The sequence below is a fragment of the Lepidochelys kempii genome, chromosome 1 (assembly GCF_965140265.1).
Source record: "Lepidochelys kempii isolate rLepKem1 chromosome 1, rLepKem1.hap2, whole genome shotgun sequence".
Classification (NCBI taxonomy): domain Eukaryota; kingdom Metazoa; phylum Chordata; order Testudines; family Cheloniidae; genus Lepidochelys; species Lepidochelys kempii.
In genome coordinates, this window is record NC_133256.1 from 208664595 (window position 1) to 208686115 (window position 21521).

General features: G+C 43.3%; 1 protein-coding gene across 12 annotated transcripts in view; it reads right to left on the bottom strand.

Annotated features, from left to right (window-relative positions):
- Nucleotides 1–21521, bottom strand: part of KPNA1 (karyopherin subunit alpha 1) — a 181911-nt gene that overhangs the window by 76849 nt on the left and 83541 nt on the right. For all 12 annotated transcript variants that reach the window (XR_012154830.1, XR_012154829.1, XR_012154835.1 and 9 more), the window contains one exon: nt 12354–12485. Coding sequence is in view for 7 of the 12 variants with exons in the window: in XM_073310977.1 (XP_073167078.1) it covers nt 12354–12485 (132 nt within the window). In the remaining 5 variants the exon portion in view is untranslated. The remainder of the gene's footprint in view (nt 1–12353; nt 12486–21521) is intronic.

A 21521-nucleotide genomic window follows, 5' to 3' on the forward strand; every position in this document is an offset into this window, starting at 1 on the left:
CATTCTAGGCTGTATTAACAAGAATGTTGAAGGTAAGGCGGAAGGGGTAATTGTTTTGCTCTACTCAGCACTAATGAGACCTCAGCTGGAGTACTGTGCCCCAGTTCTGAGCATCGCACGTTAAGAAAAATGTGAACAAATTAGAGACAGTCCAGAAGAGAACAACAAAAATGATGAGGTTTGGAAAATATGACTTCTGAGGAAAGTCTGAAAGCACAGGTCACATTTAGTTTAGAGAGGAAAAGGTGGAGGGGGGCATAGTTTTCAAATACATAAAACGCTATAAAGAGGATGGTTGGTGATCAATGTTCTCCATATCTACCAACGGTAGGATGAGAAGCAATCGGCTTAGTTTGCAGCTAGGAAGATTCAGGATAAATATTAGGAATAATTTATTAATTATATGGATAGTTAAGCACTAGCACAGATTACCTAAGAAAGCTGTGGAATCCCCATCACTGGAGGTTTTTAGACAAACACCTTTCTGCGATGCTCTAGACATATTTAATCCTGCCTCAGTATGGGTGGATGGACTAGATGATCTCGAGGTCTCTTCCAGCTCTATATTTCTGATTCCGTGTGGTCAAAAAAAGATGTGACTTCTCTGTCCTGAGATTATCAATACTCCCAAGGACTGGCTATTTTTTTTTTTAAATTTACTTTGGGAATGATGCTATGACAGTTGTGAGGTCTACTTGTCTAAATTAAAAGCACAATATTAGGTCTCATCCAAGAAAGCTCCCAACTTCATAAACTCATTTGACTGGAAATAGTAGCTATTGGGAGGTCCTTAAGCTGCTGTGTAATGTGTAGGAAAAGAAACTGCATTATCATGGGGGACTTCAGTTGAAGTGGCATATGCTGGAGGTCTCATGCTCCCAGTACTGAAGGCTCCTTGGAATTTCTAAACAGTACAGATAACAGTTTTCTAAGTCAAGAAATGTTGCATCCAGCAAGGTGATTTCTATATTAGATGTCATCTTGACAGATAAGGAGGAATTCATCGCAGTACTAAAAACATGGGTTTATGGGATTAATTTGATAACTTCTCTGATGAGATTACCAGTCTGACTGATAAAGGTAATAGTGTCCATCAGGGTGGATAAAAAAAAATCAAAGATTTTTTTAAAAAAACCCAAAACCAAAAAAAACCCCTAAAAAACTGATTTTTTTGATAAAATGCTTTTTGAGGAAAAAACCTTTCTAAAGATATTTTAATTAAGATACATTATAGCTGAAAGATATCATGGAATAGGGATTATAAATTTTAATTTCATAATATGAGACAATATATTCATGTAATGTTTAAGAAAAGTTTTGTAAATGAGTTCCAATAGTTCAGGGATTAGGAATCCAATTTTATGGAGTTCCAGGGGCTTCTGTATAGATTATTTAGGTTAATCTTTCTATCTACCCAATGGGACTCAGTACCCAGTCTAGAAGATACCATCAGACCTGCTTAGTTTTGCAGTTCTCAAACTGTGGATTTGTGTCTCCAGAGATAACATAACATGCTTGTTAACAGCAAAAATATTTTTAAATAAACAAACAACGTACAGAGGTGAGAAATAACAGACCTCAACTCTATTGTCCCTCTGCAAATTTGTGTACACAGAGTCAGTCCCTTACCTCTCTCTAAAAGTGCAAAGTTTCAAAAAGTACAATGAATAGAAGATTGTTGGGGGCGGAATAGATCTGGACAAGGAGAAGAAATCTGGAGATAAATGTGAGAAGGGAGGGACAGTCAGCAGAAAAAAAAAGTGAAACTGTGAGCAGCATATTCCAGGAGTCTTGAGGTCATTCCGAGTGTAGCCTTCATTGATTTGAGATCTACCATACCATTCTCTCAATAGAAGGGTAAACCTATAATGGCAGCAGGCCTTAAAAGAGACCCAGTTTGGGAATACGAACCATTCAAGAAATATATATGTTTGCTGATTATGTGATTTTCTTTAAAACATCAGTGAACTTGTGGAAGTCACTTAAGCACTTGGATTCAGAGAGACTGTTGAAGTGATAATCTCACTTTTAACAGTAGTAGCTTCTTCTGCTGGTGTTGTAAGAATATTTTCTTCCTTTGGACTAATTCATTCCAAATTGAGAAATCGTTTGGGACATAAAAAAAGCAGGAAAGCTTGTTTTTCTTTTCCAGATTTTGAACAAACAGGAAAACGAAGGTGAAGACAACTGAGTTAGCTGGAGAAGCCAATATTTTAAGTTTCTCATATTGACCTGGCTGCCAGTCAAATTAATTTTTGTTTTTTTTAAAAAAATATTTCATTTAACTATGACAGGTTTCAGAGTAACAGCCGTGTTAGTCTGTATTTGCAGACGTTCTTGTTAAACCCTGGATTTGTGCTGGAAATGGCCTACCTTGATTATCATACACATTGTAAGGAGAGTGATCACTTTAGGTAAGCTATTACCAGCAGGAGAGTGGGGTGGGGGGAGAGAAAACCTTTTGTAGTGGTAAACACCCATTTTTTCATGTTTTGTGTATATAAAAAGATCTTCTATACTTTCCACAGTATGCATCCGATGAAGTGAGCTGTAGCTCACGAAACCTTATGCTCAAATAAATTGGTTAGTCTCTAAGGTGCCACAAGTACTCCTTTTCTTTTTTCATTTAACTATCTTAGTTAAAAACAATTTTAACAAAAACAAACTTGATTTTAAAAATCTTGAATGTTTAACTACATTCAAAAATTCATATGCTTGTTTTGTTAAAACACTACATGTTTGCTGTTGAAGAAAAAAATCCAGAATACATAATATTGTTGTTTTAGCCAAATAAAACATTTTAAATGTCTGTCTGGTGATGTTCTCCTCCTAATACAACATGGCAACAAAATCCTCCAAATATTAATGATTAACCTGTTGAACTGGAGATAGTTCACCTCCCAATGACTTCATAAATAACTGCTTTAATTACCCTTGGTAAATCAAATAACCAACCAACCATTCATTTTCTGATATAGCTGTAAAACTAATCTGCAAAGTTTTCAAAATAAATCACTGAAAATGTATAGTGTGTAACTTCTAAAAATGAAACCTACATTTATCTCTTAGTTGTGAAGAATATGTATTAAGGTTATAACAACCAACAAGAATGCACTTTTATGTACAAATCCATGATTAAATTGAGTCTTCATGACTGAACTGATTTGAATCATGATTTAAATCACTAATTTAAATCAAATCCACCCTGGTATCCATGCAACAGAGCTTTGTAAGACAGCTGACTTGGTACCACACAGCTTTCTGATTAAAAAACTAGAATAATACAAAATCAGTGTGGATGAAAACTAGCTAACTGATAGGTTTCAAAGTGTAACTGGGAAATCATCTACAAGCATGTGTGCTGCCCTGGTCTACACTACAGGGTTAGGTCGAATTTAGCCATGTTAGGTTGATATAATAATGAATGCGTCTACACAAGCAACCTCATTCCGTCGACCTAAAGGGCTCCTAAAATCGACTTCTGTAGTCCTCCCCAGCAAGGGGAGTAGCGCTAAAATCGACCTTGCTGGGTCAAATTTGAGGTAGTGTGGACGCAAATCGACAGTATGCACCTCTGTGATCCATCCCAGAGTGCTCCCATTTGACCAGTCTGGACAGCACTTTCAAATCCGATGTGCTAGCCAGGTACACAGGAGAAGCCCCGGGAACTTTTGAATTTAATTTCCTGTTTGCTCAGCGTGGCGAGCTCAGCAGCACAGGTGACCATACAGTACCCCCCAGAATCGCAAACAACTCCAGCATGGAGCGAACGGGAGACAATGGATCTGATTGCTCTATGGGGAGAAGAATCTGCATAGGCAGAACTCCGATCAAAAAGGAGAAATACGAATATATATGCCAAAAATCGCACAGGGCATGGTGGAGAGAGGCTACAACAGGGGGACATAGCGGTGCCGTGTGAAAGTCAAGGAGCTCAGGCAAACCTATCAAAACACAAAGGAGGCAAACGGTTGCTCTGGGTCAGCGTCCCACAGATGCCGCTTCTATGATCAGCTACATGGCATTCTAGGGGTGGATCCTGCTACTACCCCACTACTGTCCGTGGACACCTGCAAGCGGGGAGTCTCACGCAACACAGAGGAGGATTTAGTGGATGAGGAAGAGGAGCAGAAGGAGGAGGAGGAGGAGCAGAATGTGCAGCAGGCAAGCGATTAATCCGTTCTCCCCAACAGCCAGGACCTTTTCATCATCCTGGAGCCAATACCCTCCCAAGGCGGGATCCCCGACCCTGAAGGTGGAGAAGGCACCTCTGGTGAGTGCACATTTGTAACTACAGTACGGGTTTAAAAGCAATAGTGTTTAATGTTTGATTTGCCCTGAAGATTGGGATGCATTCACGGCCAGTACAGCTACTGGAAAAGTCTGTTAACATGTCTGGGGATGGAGTGGGAATCCTCCAGGGACATCTCCATGAAGCTCTCCTGGAGGTACTGTATCAACCAGCCCCCCTGCCACCATGATGTCCCAACTGCCACAACCCATGCTTCCAGGAACATCTGTGGCCATGTCCTCATCACAATCGTCCTCATGCTGCCGTCTCTTAGCCAGGTTCTGTACATACTGCAGTACAACGCATGAGGCATTTACAATGCTCGCAACAGCACCGGTGAGCTTAGTGAGCTCCATGCTTGCCGTGCTATGACATCTGCATGCGTAACCCAGAAAAAAAGGCGTGAAATGATTGTCTGCCATTGCTTTCACAGAGGGAGCGAGGCGAGACTGACGACAAAACAACACGTGACAGTTTTTGTCCCATTAGGCACTGGGAGCTTAACCCAGAATTCCAATGGGTAGCGGAGACTGCGGGAACTGTGGGATAACTTCCCACAGTGCACCGCTCCGTGAGTCCATGCTAACCACAGTGGTGAGGACGCACGCTTCTGACTTAATGCGCTTAGTGGGACATACACAATCAACTGTATAAAATCGATTTCTAAAAAATCAACAAAAAAGAAAAGGAGTACTTGTGGCACCTTAGAGACTAACCAATTTATTAGAGCATAAGCTTTCGTGAGCTACAGCTCACTTCCTCAGATGCATATCGTGGAAACTGCAGCAGGCTTTATATATACACAGAGAATATGAAACAATACCTACTCCCACCCCACTGTCCTGCTGGTAATAGCTTCTATCACCGGCAGGAGAGTGAATTTGTGTGGGGGGGTGGAGGGTGAGAAAACCTGGATTTGTGCTGGAAATGGCCCACCTGATGATCACTTTAGATAAGCTATTACCAGCAGGACAGTGGGGTGGGAGGAGGTATTGTTTCATATTCTCTGTGTATATATAAAGCCTGCTGCAGTTTCCACGATATGCATCTGAGGAAGTGAGCTGTAGCTCACGAAAGCTTATGCTCTAATAAATTGGTTAGTCTCTAAGGTGCCACAAGTACTCCTTTTCTTTTTGCGAATACAGACTAACACGGCTGTTACTCTGAAACCTAAAAAATCAACCTAATTTCTTAGTGTAGACATACCATTAGTGGGGTCCCTCAGAGATCGGCTCTTCATTCAACACTATTTAACAGTCAATGATTTAGAAGAGCTGTAGCCAAAAAGGCAAATACATTGCTTGGATGCGTAAATAGTTGAATCTTGAGTAGAAAGATTATATTACTTCTGTATTTGGCACTAGTGCAGCTGTTACTGGAATGTGGTGTCCAGTTTTTGGTTGGTAGTGTGTGGGGTAGGCTGGGAGGGGGTTTTTTCTGTTCTTTTTTTTAGTAAACTGAAACCCCCCACCCAAAGTTCCACTATGCTGAAACATGACTACTTCTGCACAGGTCATCAGCAGGGTTAGGACATTTAAACCCACAGCACAGATCTGTATCATTAGAGCTAACAGAATAAGTGGTAACACTAGTAGGCTGTTCTCACCAGCCACAAGAGATGGATATGAGAGGCTTTACCAATGGGTCTCACAGATACTTGCTAATAACATAGTATAACATAAGCTCCATCCCTTGTCATTCAATTCCAGAATGGAAAGAGGTAAATAGTGGTGTCCCCCAGGGATCTGTACTGGGACCTGTGCTGTTCAACATACTCAAAAATGATCTGGAAAAAACGGTAAATAGTGAGGTGGCAAAGTTTGCAAATGTCGTAAAATTTCTCAAGATAGTTAAATCCAAAGCAGACTATGAAGAGTTACAAAGGGATTTCACAAAACTGGGTGACTGGACAACAAAATGGTAGATGAAATTCAATGTGGATAAATGCAAAATAATGCACATTGGAAAACATAATCCCAACTATACATATAAAGTGGTGGGGTCTAAGTTAGCTATTACCACTCAAAAAAAGACATGTTGCAGCCATTGTGGATAATTCTCTGAAAACATCCATCAATGTGCAGCAGCATTCAAAAAAACCTTACAAAGATAGAACCATTAGGAAGGGATAGATAATAAAACAGAAAATATTATAATGACACTATATACATCCATGATACACCCATATCTTGAATACTGCATGCGGTTCTGGTTACCTCATCTCAAAAAAAGATATATTAGAATTGGAAAAAGTACAGAGAAGAGGAACAAAAATGAGTAAGGGTATGGAACAGCTTCCATATGAGGAGAGATTAAATAGATTGAGACTGTTCAATTTATACAAGAGATGACTAAGGAGGATATGATAGCAGTCTATACAATTATGGACCGTGTGGAAGTGAATAGGGAAGTGTCATTACATAACACACATAACCAGGGGTCATCCAATTAAATTAATAAGTAGCAGGTTTAAATCAAACAGAAGGAAATACACTGGACCCTCACTAGAACACGGGATTTGGGATCCATGCGCGGGGACCGCGTTAAAATGAATTGCAATTAAAGTAATTAAATTTGGGATCCATGGCTGTAAGTGCGTTATATGCAAATTCGCGCTATACAGACGTGCATTCTAGTGAGGCTCTGGTGTACTTTGGTCCTGCTTTGAGCAGGGGGTTGGACTAGATGACCTCCTGAGGTCCCTTCCAACCCTGATATTCTATGATTCTATGATACTTTTTTACGTAATACACAGTCAACGTGTGGAACTCATTGCCAGGGGATGTTGTGAAGGTCAAAACTATAACTGGATTCAAAACAGAATGAGCTAAGTACAGGGAGGATAGGTCCATCAATGCCTATTAGCCAAGATGGTCAGGGATGCAACCTTGTGCTCCGAGTATCCCTAAGCCTCTGATTGCCAGATGCTTGGGATGGATCACTCGATAATTGCCCTGTTCTGTTCATTCTCTTTGAAGCATCTGGCAATGACCACTGTTTAAAGGCAGGATACTGGGCTAAATGGACCCTTGGTCTGATCCAGTAGGGCTGTTTATGTTCAGAGAAATGTAGGAACTCAAGAATCCTGGTTCAATTCCAAGTTCATAGAATATCAGCCTTGGAAGTGATCTCAGGAGGTCATCTAGTCCAACATCCTGCTCAAAGCAGGACCAATCCCCAATTTTTGCCCGAGATCCCTAAATGGCCCCTTCAAGGATTGAACTCACAACCCTGGGTTTAGCAGGCCAATGCTCAAACCACTGAGCTCTCTCCCCCCCCCCCCCCCGATGGGTGTTTGCTCTAGTGGCTATAAATCATTTTGCCCCATACCTCTCTGTTCTAACACCACTTCCCCAACAGCTTCTGTCACATTCTCTGCTCCCTGTACTCCCTACACTCCTCAAACTCCTGCCCAGTCCCCCTTTACTCATCTATCACCCCCACTCATCTCGCTACATATGAATCGGGCTGATTTCTCTTCCTCCATGGTGCCTGAGTGTCAGCTGGGGTGGCACTGAAAGCACTGGAGACAATCTCCCTAGTCTGAGTTCCTGTGTTCAATACCACGAGTAACAATTGCAGGGAAGGTGCTGCTCAGCCTACAGGGGTTGTAGTATGCTAAACTGCTCTGTGGGGGTGGCGCATGCTAGTGAAGATGGAATTTTGGAAAATAATGCCATTTGCCTTTAACAAACCTCTGAGTATGTGCAAACCGATTTTCAAAGGCTTACAACTTAGCCAAATTTGGGTGGATTTTCACAAGGACAACAGAAGGCACAGGCCTGACATTAGGGCAAACTCCCTGACAAATTTCCAGTGGCTGCTCAAAAAACAGGAGGCACGGGAGTTTTTCAATGAAATGGTTATAAGGATTTTTAACATAACATTTTCCCTAATCTTGTTCTCTGAATCAGCTACATTGTTTTACCTGAAACTTTCCAGAACAATTAAGCTGGAGATAGCCTTCTAGCATGAAATTTTTTTAAGACACCCTAAGTCTGGAAAAGCTGTAAGCAACTGGAAACAGGGTCTTCTAATGGAAAATGTTAGGCAACCTTAATTATATGCAGTACTACCAACACCATCTATAATAAGAATAGGTCAGTTATATGAAGTGATCTGTATCACTTGACAAAATGGGCTGATTTGAACATACATTTTAAATACAGCCAAATGCAGTGTCATACATCTAGGAACACAGAAAGTAGGTCACACATATAGAATGGAGAACTGTATCCTGGAAAACTGTCACTCTGAAAAGAGCAATGGGCCATGGCGGATAATCAGCTGAATGTGAGCTCCCAGTGAGATACTGTAGCTAAAAGGTTTAATTAAATTCTTGGATATAATAAGCAAAGAAATATCAAGTATAAGAAGGGAAGTGGTATCACCTCTGTATACAGCATTGGTGAGAGACCATTACTGCAATGGTGTCCAGATCTTGTGGCCTCAAATCACAAAGATTTTTTAAAAATTAGAAAAGGTTCAGAAAAGGGACAAATTATTTGAGGGTGATAAAACATACCCTATAGTGAAAGGGTTAGGAAAGCTTGATCTATATAGCTTACTCAAGAGATGGTTAAGAGGTTACTTGATCACTATCTATAAGTAGCTACATGGGAAGATAGAAGACTCTTTAATTGAGAAGACAAAGTTACAACATCCAATGTCTGGAAGCTGAAGTTTGATAAATTCAGACTAGGGATAAAGGTGCACATTTTTAAAATAAGAGAAGGAGTACTTGTGGCACCTTAGAGACTAACCAATTTATTTGAGCATGAGCTTTCGTGAGCTACAGCTCACTTCATCGGATGCATACTGTGGAAACTGCAGAAGACATTATATACACAGAGACCATGAAACAATACCTCCTCCCACCCCACTCTCCTGCTGGTAATAGCTTATCTAAAGTGATCATCAAGTTGGGCCATTTCCAGCACAAATCCAGGTTTTCTCACCCTCCGCCCCCAGCCCCTACAAACTCACTCTCCTGCTGGCAATAGCTCATCCAAACTGACCACTCTCCTTACAATGTGCATGATAATCAAGGTGGGCCATTTCCAGCATAAATCCAAGTTTAACCAGAACGTCGGGGGGGAGGGTAGAAAAAAACAAGGGGAAATAGCCACTTCCAGTCTCTATTTAAACCTAAATTAATAGTATCCAATTTGCAAATGAATTCCAATTCAGCAGTTTCTCGCTGGAGTCTGGATTTGAAGTTTTTTTGTTGTAAGATAGCGACCTTCATGTCTGTGATTGCGTGACCAGAGAGATTGAAGTGTTCTCTGACTGGTTTATGAATGTTATAATTCTTGACATCTGATTTGTGTCCATTTATTCTTTTACGTAGAGATTGTCCAGTTTGACCAATGTACATGGCAGAGGGGCATTGCTGGCACATGATGGCATATATCACATTGGTGGATGTGCAGGTGAACGAGCCTCTGATAGTGTGGCTGATGTTATTAGGCCCTGTGATGGTGTCCCCTGAATAGATATGTGGGCACAGTTGGCAACGGGCTTTGTTGCAAGGATAGGTTCCTGGGTTAGTGGTTCTGTTGTGTGGTATGTGGTTGTTGGTGAGTATTTGCTTCAGGTTGGGGGGCTGTCTGTAGGCAAGGACTGGCCTGTCACCCAAGATTTGTGAGAGTGTTGGGTCATCCTTCAGGATAGGTTGTAGATCCTTAATAATGCGTTGGAGGGGTTTAGTTGGGGGCTGAAGGTGACGGCTAGTGGCGTTCTGTTATTTTCTTTGTTAGGCCTGTCCTGTAGTAGGTGATTTCTGGGAACTCTTCTGGCTCTATCAATCTGTTTCTTCACTTCCGCAGGTGGGTATTGTAGTTGTAAGAATGCTTGATAGAGATCTTGTAGGTGTTTGTCTCTGTCTGAGGGGTTGGAGCAAATGTGGTTGTATCGCAGAGCTTAGCTGTAGACGATGGATCGTGTGGTGTGGTCAGGGTGAAAGCTGGAGGCATGTAGGTAGGAATAGCGGTCAGTAAGTTTCCGGTATAGGGTGGTGTTTATGTGACTACAGGACAGGCCTAACAAAGAAAATAACAGAACGCCACTAGCCGTCACCTTCAGCCCCCAACTAAAACCCCTCCAACGCATTACTAAGGATCTACAACCTATCCTGAAGGATGACCCAACACTATCCTTGCAACAAAGCCCGTTGCCAACTGTGCCCACATATCTATTCAGGGGACACCATCACAGGGCCTAATAACATCAGCCACACTATCAGAGGCTCGTTCACCTGCACATCCACCAATGTGATATATGCCATCATGTGCCAGCAATGCCCCTCTGCCATGTACATTGGTCAAACTGGACAGTCTCTACGTAAAAGAATAAATGGACACAAATCAGATGTCAAGAATTATAACATTCATAAACCAGTCGGAGAACACTTCAATCTCTCTGGTCACGCAATCACAGACATGAAGGTCGCTATCTTAAAACAAAAAAACTTCAAATCCAGACTCCAGCGAGAAACTGCTGAATTGGAATTCATTTGCAAATTGGATACTATTAATTTAGGTTTAAATAGAGACTGGGAGTGCCTAAGTCATTATGCAAGGTAGCCTATTTCCCCTTGTTTTTTTCTACCCTCCCCCCGACGTTCTGGTTAAACTTGGATTTATGCTAGAAATGGCCCACCTTGATTATCATGCACATTGTAAGGAGAGTGGTCAGTTTGGATGAGCTATTGCCAGCAGGAGAGTGAGTTTGTGTGTGTGGGGGTGTGTGTGTGAGAGAACCTGGATTTGTGCTGGAAATGGCCCACCTTGATTATCACGCACATTGTAGGGAGAGTGGTCACTTTGGATGAGCTATTGCCAGCAGGAGAGTGAGTTTGTGTGTGTGGTTTTTGGAGGGGGCTGGGGGGGTGAGAAAACCTGGATTTGTGCTGGAAATGGCCCACCTTGATTATCATACACATTGTAAAGACAGTGGTCACTTTGGATGGGCTATTACCAGCAGGAGAGTGAGTTTGGGGGGGGGGGGGGTGCGGAGGGTGAGAAAACCTGGATTTGTGCTGGAAATGGCCCAACTTGATGATCACTTTAGATAAGCTATTACCAGCTGGACAGTGGGGTGGGAGGAGGTATTTTTGCATATTCTCTGTGTATATATAAAGCCTGCTGTAGTTTCCACAGTATGCATCCGATGAAGTGAGCTGTAGCCCACGAAAGCTCATGCTCAAATAAATTGGTTAGTCGCTAAGGTGCCACAAGTACTCCTTTTCTTTTTGTGAATACAGACTAACACGGCTGTTACTCTGAAACCTGCCGTTTTTAAAATAGAGTAATTAACCCACGGCACAACCTATCAAGATATGTGATGGATTTGCCACGACCTGAAGTCTTCAAATCAAGATTGGATGTCATTCTAAAATATATGCTTAGCTCAAACGCAAGTTATGGGCTTGTGCAGAAATAACTGAGTGAAATTTTTGGCCGACGTTATGCATGAAATCAAGTTAGATCATCATAATGGCCCTTTATAGACTTTAAATATATTAATTTAGTCTGCAGAATACTTAACTATCACGTACAGAATGAAGATTGAGTACTGAATTATCCCATTTTAGTCTCATCCTACCAAGAGCACTACTAGCTCCTTAAAGATATCTTCTGTTTCACAACGTTTTCTCCTAAGACATATAATAGATACACAGCAAACACTGGTTAATGTTACTCATTCCTACAGGAGAAAAACAACGACCAGAACTGTACATTTCTAAAGTACCAATTTAAATATAAACAAAGCAATAACACCTCCGTGGAAGGTAGGAAAGTGTTATCTATTTTTAGAGATGACATACATTCACTCATTGATAACAGGTATATGACTGTCAAACATACCATTTTGAAAAAGTAAGAGGGGGCAGTTACAACTGCACATGCTAGCAAGTTACCACATCTACCACAGAAACAGGCAATTATACAAAGCTGTCCTCCCAGTTCATTCCTCCCTCCAGAAGCATCTGATTTTCTTGCTAGGTTAGCTCCTGCTCCCTTGCCTAGGAAGACACAAAGATATCACTCTTGTTTTTTACCTGCTCCTGTACATCTTCAAACTCTGAGCTGAGAAGCTCTATGAAGATAGGGACAGCTCCTGCTTGAATCACAATCCGAGTCTGAAGGGAATTTCCAGAGGCAATGTTTGTCAGCACCCAAGCAGCTTCAAACTAGAACATGAAATACAGGGGCAACATTCACTAAGAGCATTCAGCAGCATACACAAATAGCAGGAAGTGTAAACATCTTCTATAAAAGAAGAACATTACAGAAAATTATGGTGTAACTAAACAAATTAACTGGGCTAAATCTAAAAACAGTTTAAAGAATAGGAAAGTAATTTAAAGATATTAATATGAAACACGACGTACAGAAACAATATTAAATTTTCCATGGCATCTCAGCCACCATTTATTTTTGTTATGAAGTTCCACAGAAGCTTTTACTTTGTTCATTCCCTTTCCTCTTTGCCAGAGATACCTATATGCAAGAGTGGAATCCTTATGTATGAGTTTTCACACAGGGATAATTCTCAGAGCCTCTCAAGTCTCCTCTAGTCTCCCTGTCCAATGCACTGGTCAGCTGTCTACCCGAACATGCACTCAGAACCAGAGATGGATAAATAGTCTGCTTGACACAAGCTTATTGGGACATGAAAGAAAGGGGTGTCATTTTAGAATCCATTAGGAATGAATATTAAGATTTTCCTAACCTCTTTCCATGGTGTTTCCTTCTAATTACGACCTGATATTACTCTACAATAAGGAACATAATATTTCTTTAGTTACTCCTGTGTTCTGTATCACTGTTAGGATTTATTAGTGCATGATGTATTTATTTAATCACAGACACACACTTTTAGTTAAATTAAGATCTTGACTTAACAAAATCCACATAATGATTTAAAAATTACAAATATTTTAAATAAAAACAATGTCATTATTTAAGTTAAAATGTATGGTTTCGTAAAATATATTTTATCAGAAATGTTTATTTTAAGCGTCAATAGAAACATCCCACCCACCGTAATTTGATTGGATTTCCAAAGGCATATGAAAAGCCAAATATTGCTAAAATATGCTAGCATGTGAGAGTCAAAATAAGATTATCTAGAAACCAACTTACAGTACAACCAAAGAATTAAAGTTGAAATGCAAAGAGGGAAACAGTAAACTAGAAGTTATAAATTGTTCCAATTTTAACATTAGTAATGAATTTTTAAATATATAAATTATTCTTTATCCAACTATATCCCTTTAAAAGGTTAATTTGCTTGCCAAGACTACTATTCATGGCTTCAGGACTACATATCTATCCTGCAATCGTCACTAACCTGCACACAGGAATTAATGATTAAATCAAATACAGTAAAGGCATACACAGAACCTTAAGGGGATAAAATCAGGGCACAGCAGGTAAGAGGAAGGTCTGTTTTCAAACTGCAAATTTTAACTTTATGTTAATAATTTGTATTTGCAACTTTTTAAAATAAATGTGCATTGTTTTGCGACAAGACAAACAGGATAGGCTGCAACAAGGCTTCTGGTATTTGTGATGTCAGACTGCAATAGATATGTTCATTGAACTAGGAAGTAACAAGGAGAGTTCACAGAACAGGGGAGGAGAATTTCTTTAAAAAGAGACAGTCAAGATTAAAATTTACTTACATTCCTGTAATTTTTCTTCTCTGAAGTGGGCACCTGGTGCTCCATGATCTATTACAACTGGATTATTTTTCCTCATCTTCCAAGCACAGACTCTCCTCTTTTTTAAGAAACAAACACACACCCCACCCTCTAGCTTTACAACGTACAGCCATCGGGTGGAGCTGTTCACAGCACTGATAGCCTCTCCAACTCCACCACCAAATACACAAACTGAGAAGAAGTTATATGGGCTGACTAACATACGTTATGAATGATTAAGCCATCTCCTGGCAAAAAGTACTTTTACTTATTCACTTATTGTAGAAAAAAATTGAAAAGACTTATAGCAAAGCCAGAACCCAGTATGAGGGAATCCCAAGATTTTCCATATTTCTATAGAAAAGAATTTGACACGTAGGCAGCTACATCTATTACTAGTGTCCCAGCCTATGATTTGCCTCCAGAAGAAACAGGAATGCTCCCCCTCAGACCACCCCCCTACCCCTCGCAAGAAAAAAAAAAAACCTTTAAAAATGTAGGAGATGATACCAATGATGAAGACCAGAGTTGGGCATGAGCATTCATGCTGGAAACTCGTGAAGTAATGCTGTGTGTGCTTTAAAACTTTGCTGAATTGGTTTTACATCTTGCAACAAAATGGTGCACTCTCCTCCCTTGATGCTGACATTTTAGTGCAGAATCGTTGTCCTTTGACTTGTCCACTGAAGCACTCAGGTTGATGGTATAAGAACTAGACATTCAGCAATAGCACTTGATGAAAGCTACTGTCAGATTCAATAAGGTCGCAGGGTAGGCTGATCTGGCATGAAGTGAAAGTGGAAGGAGATGCACCTCAACCTGAAGAGTTCAACTGTTTTGGTGGTCTACTGGCACATGGCAGGCTGACAGTGGGGGCTAGGCTGATTGGTAAGAAAAGCAATCAGTAGGTGTGGTAAGAAGGCAGTCTAGGTTAGACTATACTGACCTATGAGAGGCCAAACAGAAAACAGAAGATCTATTTCAGAGTAGCAGCCGTGTTAGTCTGTATCCGCAAAAAGAAAAGGAGGACTTGTGGCACCTTAGAGACTAACAAATTTATTTGAGCATAAAGTTGTTATCTCTAAGGTGCTACAAGTACTCCTTTTCTTTTTTTAGAAGATCTATTGGCATTGACAGGTTAGAAGTGTGCGCTAGGTCACTTTGCTGCATATTATGAAAAATAAAAAACAGCGAAAGCAATCGTAAAATGGAGGACTAGGCCACACAGATACATCCCCATTAGGGTGCCTGGGGAATAGAGGGTTAACTGTCACCAGCAAGCTGGCAGTATAGGACAGACTGCTCTGCTGACTCTGAGTCAAAACAAGTGAAAGGAGTGACTGAAATATGGAGAAAAAGCAGGCTAGACCATGCTGCACAAACCCACTTCTGAAGGAGATGTCAGGGGAACAAATATCTGTGCACATAACCCTCAGCCTGCCCTGATGTAATGGTAACTGGTACTAAATATGGGGAATGGAGCCATTCGAGTGTGGGGGTTTTTTTGTTTGAAGCAAGGAGGAGAGCGTTCAAGATACCAACAAGGACTAGCTAAGGATCTTTGGGTATGTCTACACAACAAAAAATGACCCATTGTTGGCCCATGCCAGACAACTTGGCCTTGGGCTACAGGGCTGTTTCTCTGCTGTGTAGACTTCTGGGTTTTGGCTGGAACCCGAGCTCTGGAACCCTGCGGGATGGGAGGGTCCAAGAACTCGTGCTCCAGCCCAAGCCTGGAATTCCACACAGCAGAGAAACAGCCCCACAGCCCACGTCAGCTGGCACAGGCCAGCTATGGGTTTTTCTTTGCTGTGTAGACATACCCTTTCTGAAGCATCTGGGGCAACACACCTGATTACTATGGCAGGCTGAAATCGACAGGGCATCCTGCGCAATGGGTTACAACTCCTGGATACCATAATTCATCCCAGATGGCATTTTGAAAAAACAAGCTCCTGCTACTTAATTTCCACTCCAAGCAACTAAAGGCTTGCCTGCTTAGTTGCTGCTGTTTGAGTCAGCCCTTGTTGCCAGGTTTCACCTTGGCGGGGGACACTGAGTAGCAAGGAGCTACTGGCTTGGAGATTCTGCAAAGCTGTCTCAAGTAGCTGAAAGTTTGCCTGCCACATTACTGCAGAGTGGGAGAGGTGGTGCATTATTGTACGCTGGGCTGCAAGCAGAAGCCCCTTTGATCTTAGCTGGATCTGCTACACTGTGAAGGAGGACAAACAGGTAATGTCTGGCAGACTGCTGCTCTCAAAAACCCTCTGCCAACGGGGGGCGTCAAGAAGACCAAAAAAGAAAAAATGGAAAAAGCTCTTGCCTGGAGACAGAGGCATAGCGAAACCTCCTGTTTCTTCAAGTGAGGCAATCATTTAGCTGAATAGCTTCTCTTGCTACTAACTACATTGTGAAGCTAGAGGGAAGTTTTCTTGTATTTTTGGTTGTTTTTTTTTTTTTTGGGGGGGGGGGGTAGGGAGGAAGAAAAGAGCTCCCTGCTCAGAAGAGGAGGAGGAATAACCCAGGCGTAATAGATCATGGAGCACCTGATGCCTCACAGGGAAAAAAACGAATCTCTGCCCTCTACAACCTGGTTCATGGGTGGTTTAACACATTTATAGGCTTAACTTAGTTTGCATTTTGCCCTTCAATTCTCAATATAGATTTAATCACAGGTGATGTAATTTACATAGTAGGGGAGCCAAAATTTTGCCCAATTTAGGACTGCATTGACAGCGTGTCAGGACCTGGAGAACTGCCATCTACGCATAATGGAGCGCTCTTTCACCTATTCTCATCTTACATACAGAAGAGTGGTCCACGGAGATTACAAATTCCAATATGAAGAAGTTATTCACCTTGTGCAGTAATGATGGTTCTTCAAGATGTGTCCCCCTATGGATGCTCCACTGTAGGTGTATCTGCGTCCCTGCACTGCTGATTGGAGAATGTTAGTAGCAGTATGTGTTCAGCCCGTGCATGCACTGCCTCCCCCTTGTGGTCTGCCACGAGGCTAACCAGCACTGTGCAGGTGAACGCTCCTCAGTTCCGTCTCTACTGCAGATTGTACTGTACGGATGAGAACTCCGAAATAGAGGGGAGGAAGGTGAGTCAGAGTACCCATAGGGACACACATCTCAAAGAATCACTGTTACTGCACAGAGTGAGTAACTTCTTCTCTTCTTCAAGTAGTGTCTCTATGAATGCTTCGCTGTAGGTGACTCCCAAGCAATATCCCCCACTGGAGGCTGGGGGTTTGGAGTCGAGTCTGTGATGGATGATGCATCTGCAGCAGATTCCCCCAGGATGTCATAGTGTTCTGCAAAATGTATGTGCAGCTCTGCAGATTTCTGATACAGGGATATCCGTGGAGAAGGCAACGGATGAGGAAACCCATCTTGTAGAATGTGTGCAGATTGTAGATGGGAGTGCTAAATTGTGAATCTGATAAGAGTTTGATACAGTCCAAGACCCATTTAGAGAGTCTTTGAGCTGAAATCGCTTTGCTTCTAGACCTGTCCACGATGGAAAGAAAGAGACTTGGAGATTTTCTAAAAACTCTTGTCCTGTCCAACTAAAACGCCAAGGCTCTCCTTACGTTGAGCATATGGAACATGGCTTCCCTATTATCCTGGTGAGGTTTGGGATAAAAGGTTGGAAAATGAATGAGTTGGTTCACGTGAAATGTGGAAGTGACTTTGGGGGTTGAACTTCAGATGTGGTCTAAGTGTGACTTTGTCAGGAAAAAATACTGTGAAGGGGGAACGCGCCATCAGGGCCGCTGTCTCCCTATCCTTCTTGCCAAGATAATGGCAATCAGGAATGCCATCTTAATGAAAAAGTGAGTTAAAGAACAAGTGGCCATGGGTTCAAAGAGCAATCTAGTCAGTCCTTTTAATACTAGATTGGGATCCCATTGTCGGGTAGGAAGCCTAGATTGTGGAAAGAAGTTTAGTATGGCCTTGAAAAACCTCTTTGTAGTAGGTGAGAAAAAATTGAGTACTCTTCTACCTACTGATGGAAGGTCACTATGGCTGCTAAGTGTACTTTCAACCAGCTAAGGCAATCCTGATTTCTTGAAATTCAGCAAATAGACTAGGACTACAGGTAGAGTAACCATATCCAGGGTGACTCTTTTGGAGTGGCACCAGATCCAGAATCCAGTCCACTTCTGTAGGTAAATACAAGGGGTAGTCACTTTCCTGTTGTGTAATATCACTTACTATACCTCTTCAGAATATGATGTTTCTATGTGCTGGAACCATGAAAGAGCCAGGCTTTGAGCCATAATATCTGTAGACTGGGATGGAGAGTACATCTCTCATTTTGGGAGAGGGGGTAAGAAGTGGCTGGAAGAGTCATCAGTGGACACAGCACCAGTTGTGCCAGCTAAGGGTACCATGTCTGTCTTGGCCTGGTGGGAGCAATCGGTATGAAGTTTGCTTTTTCTCTTTTTATTTTCAACAAGACTTTCAGCAATAGAGGGAATGGGGAAAGGCATAAATAAGGCCCTTCTCCCATGAGAGAAGGAGAGTATCCGCCACAAACTGCTGGCTGATGCCCACTCTGGAGCATTATTATGCACGTTTCTTGTTCTGGTAAATAGCAAATATCATCAGTGTCCCCCATTGTCGGAGTAAGTCATGGAGTATCTCTGAGTCTATCTCCCACTCGTGGTCATGTGGGAATTTGTGGCTGAGACTGTCCACTGTTGAGTACTCCTGGTAGGTAAGCTACTGATATTGCAATATTGTGGGAAATGCACCAGTTCCAGAGCTTTAGCGCTTCCATACAAAGAGAGGGCAACCTGGCGCCTCCTTGACACTTTATGTAATACTTGCATGTTATATTGTCTGTCATAACTAAGGCTCCATGTTTGTCACTGAGGTCATATATTCCGTGATTTTTCCGTAACTTCTGCAGCAGCCCGGACGGTCCGGAGCCGCCTGAGCAGCTCAGGCAGCTCCTGGGCCAGTCGCACCGGCTGCTGCTGGGGCAGTGTCGGGCTCCCCTCAGCAGGAGGAGTTGGGGCGGGAGGGACTCAGAGCTGGGATGCAGGACGGTGCTTACGGGGTGTGGGGGGGCGCACATGAATTATCACTGATGTGCTCATGGCTATGTGCCCCAGAAGCTGAAGGCAACGTCTGGCCAATATTTAACGGCTGGATTGCACTGTCTCTATAAGTGTGGAGACACTGAGGAATCTGTGTTGTGGGAGGAGCGCTCTCGCTCAGAGTCGAGATCAGCTCCTACGAATTCTAGTCTCTGTATTGGTATTAATGTTGATTTTTGTGCATGGATCTGTAAGCCCAGATTCTTGAATAGATCCAGTGTGGTATGGATAACTTGCTGGGCTTCGACGAAGGAATGCGCCCTGAGGAGACAATCATCCAGGTAAGATAGATCATAATGCCTTGGAGTATAGGTGGGCTGCCACCACAGAGAGGACCTTGGAGAACACTCTTGGGGCCGATGAGAGGCCAAAAGGGAGCACCTTGTACTGGTAGTGGTCCTGGCCAAGTGTGAATCTGAAATAACTTCTGTGACACAGTATGATCGAAACGTGGAAATAAGCATCTTGGAAGTCGAGGCCGTGAACCAGTCTCCTTTTTCTAACATTGAAATTACCATCGCCAAATATATTTTTCTCTCAAAAAGATTACGGTTCTTCCAGTGCCAGTCATAAAAGGTGGATTTCAGGTGATGCTGACAGCCTCTTGAATTCACCACATCCACAATGATCAAATTGGGAGGGATGGGGGCGTGCAGCTGAGAGAAGAGAAAGTCTGTATCTTCTGCTGGCGCATAGTAATTTTTATTGTCCTGTTTGCGTGTTGGCAGGACCGACGCTGGGGTCTGCCATATGAGTTTTGCAGGGTCCAGGAAGGCCTTGTTAATAGGGAGGGCTACTCTGAACAATGCAGAGGAGTGTAGAATGTCCAATAGGCTTATGGTGTGACCTGGTCACCTCTTGTAATGGTAGTTGTAATGCATCTGCCACCCTCTGAGCTACCTCCTGGAAAAGCTTGAAGTCACCTGCCAACGACAGAGGAGGGGTCATCACTCTCTCATCTGGCGATGAAGATGAGAAGTTGGTCTGGCTGGTAATCTCCTCGACTTCAGCCTCTTGTTCCTCTCCTAACTCTTCAGGGAGCTCGGACATCCTCGACACAGCAGCCGAAGGAGGCGTCTCATGGGCTCTTGATAAGCCAGGCTAGAGCCACAGGAGGAACGGTGTCTACATGCCTGCCAAGAGTCCCATTAAGGCCACTGAGAAGGTGGGAAGGGCCAAGGGTTGCCAACTCTCTAATTACACAAACCCAAAAGACCCCTGCCACTCCCCCTTCCCCAAGGCCCCACTCCCCTCCTTCTGTCGCTCACTCTCCCCGACCCTCACCTCACTTTCACCATGCTGGGCCCAAGGGGCTTGGAGTGTTTGTAGGGGCGGGGGGTGCAGGCTTGGGGAGGGAGTTTGGGTGCAGGAGGGGGCTCTGGGCTGGGGTAGGGGTGCAGAAGGGGCTGCAGGGTGCAGGCTCCAGCCCGGAGGCGCCTACCTCAGGCGGCAGCACAACAGGGCTAAGGCAGGCTCCCTGCCTGCCCTGGCCCCATGCTGCTCCCACAAGTGTCGCCCCCGTAGGTCCCATTAGCCGCAGTTCCCAGCTAATGGGAGCTGCAGAGTCAGCACTCGGGGTGGGAATGGCTCAGTGGTTTGAGCATTGGCCTGCTAAACCCAGGGTTGTGAGTTCAATCCTTGAGGGGGCCATTTAGGGATCTAGGGCAAAAATTGGGGATTGGTCCTGCTTTGAGCAGGGGGTTGGACTTGATGATCTCCTGAGGTTCCTTCCAACCCTATGAAGCCCCCTGGCCTCCTCCAGAGGCCACAGGGATGTGCCAGCCACTTCCGGGAGCAGCACAGGGCCAGGGCAGGCAGGGAGCCTGCCTTAGCCCCCCTGCACTGCTGGCCTTTTAGTACCTAAAATCTCCCAGTTCGGCTTCAGTAGCCTCCAGGAGATAGGGCCTGATTCCAGAAGACTCCCAGCAAAACTGGAAGGGTTGGCAACCCTAGAAGAGCCCCAGAGATTGGTATCATGGCAGCCCTTACCAAGGAGGCTGGGGGTCAGAAGGGTGGTACAGCTGAGTTCCATGCTGGAAATGGGTAGTGTATGGTAGATGAGAGGAGCGGTGGGAGATTGTCCTCTTGTTCACTGTCTGACTCAGCACTCAAAAATGGGGGTGCATGGCATGATGTCACTGGCAAGTCTGGAGCTCTGGGTGGACTCGGCAGCAGGGCCCTCGTACCAAGCAGAGGTGAAACCAGTTTGTCAGATGCTGAAAGGTCTGTCACATGCTGGAAGTCCAACAGTGCTGCAGTCATCGGTACCGGTAGCGTTTGGCAGTACTGAGACATATGCAACGAAGGAGTTGGTGATGCCATCCTGATCGCATGGTCCGCTGGTGCCTGGCATGCTGACAACGGTACCGACATTGATGTCTGCACTGAAGGATGGATTCTTCCCTAGG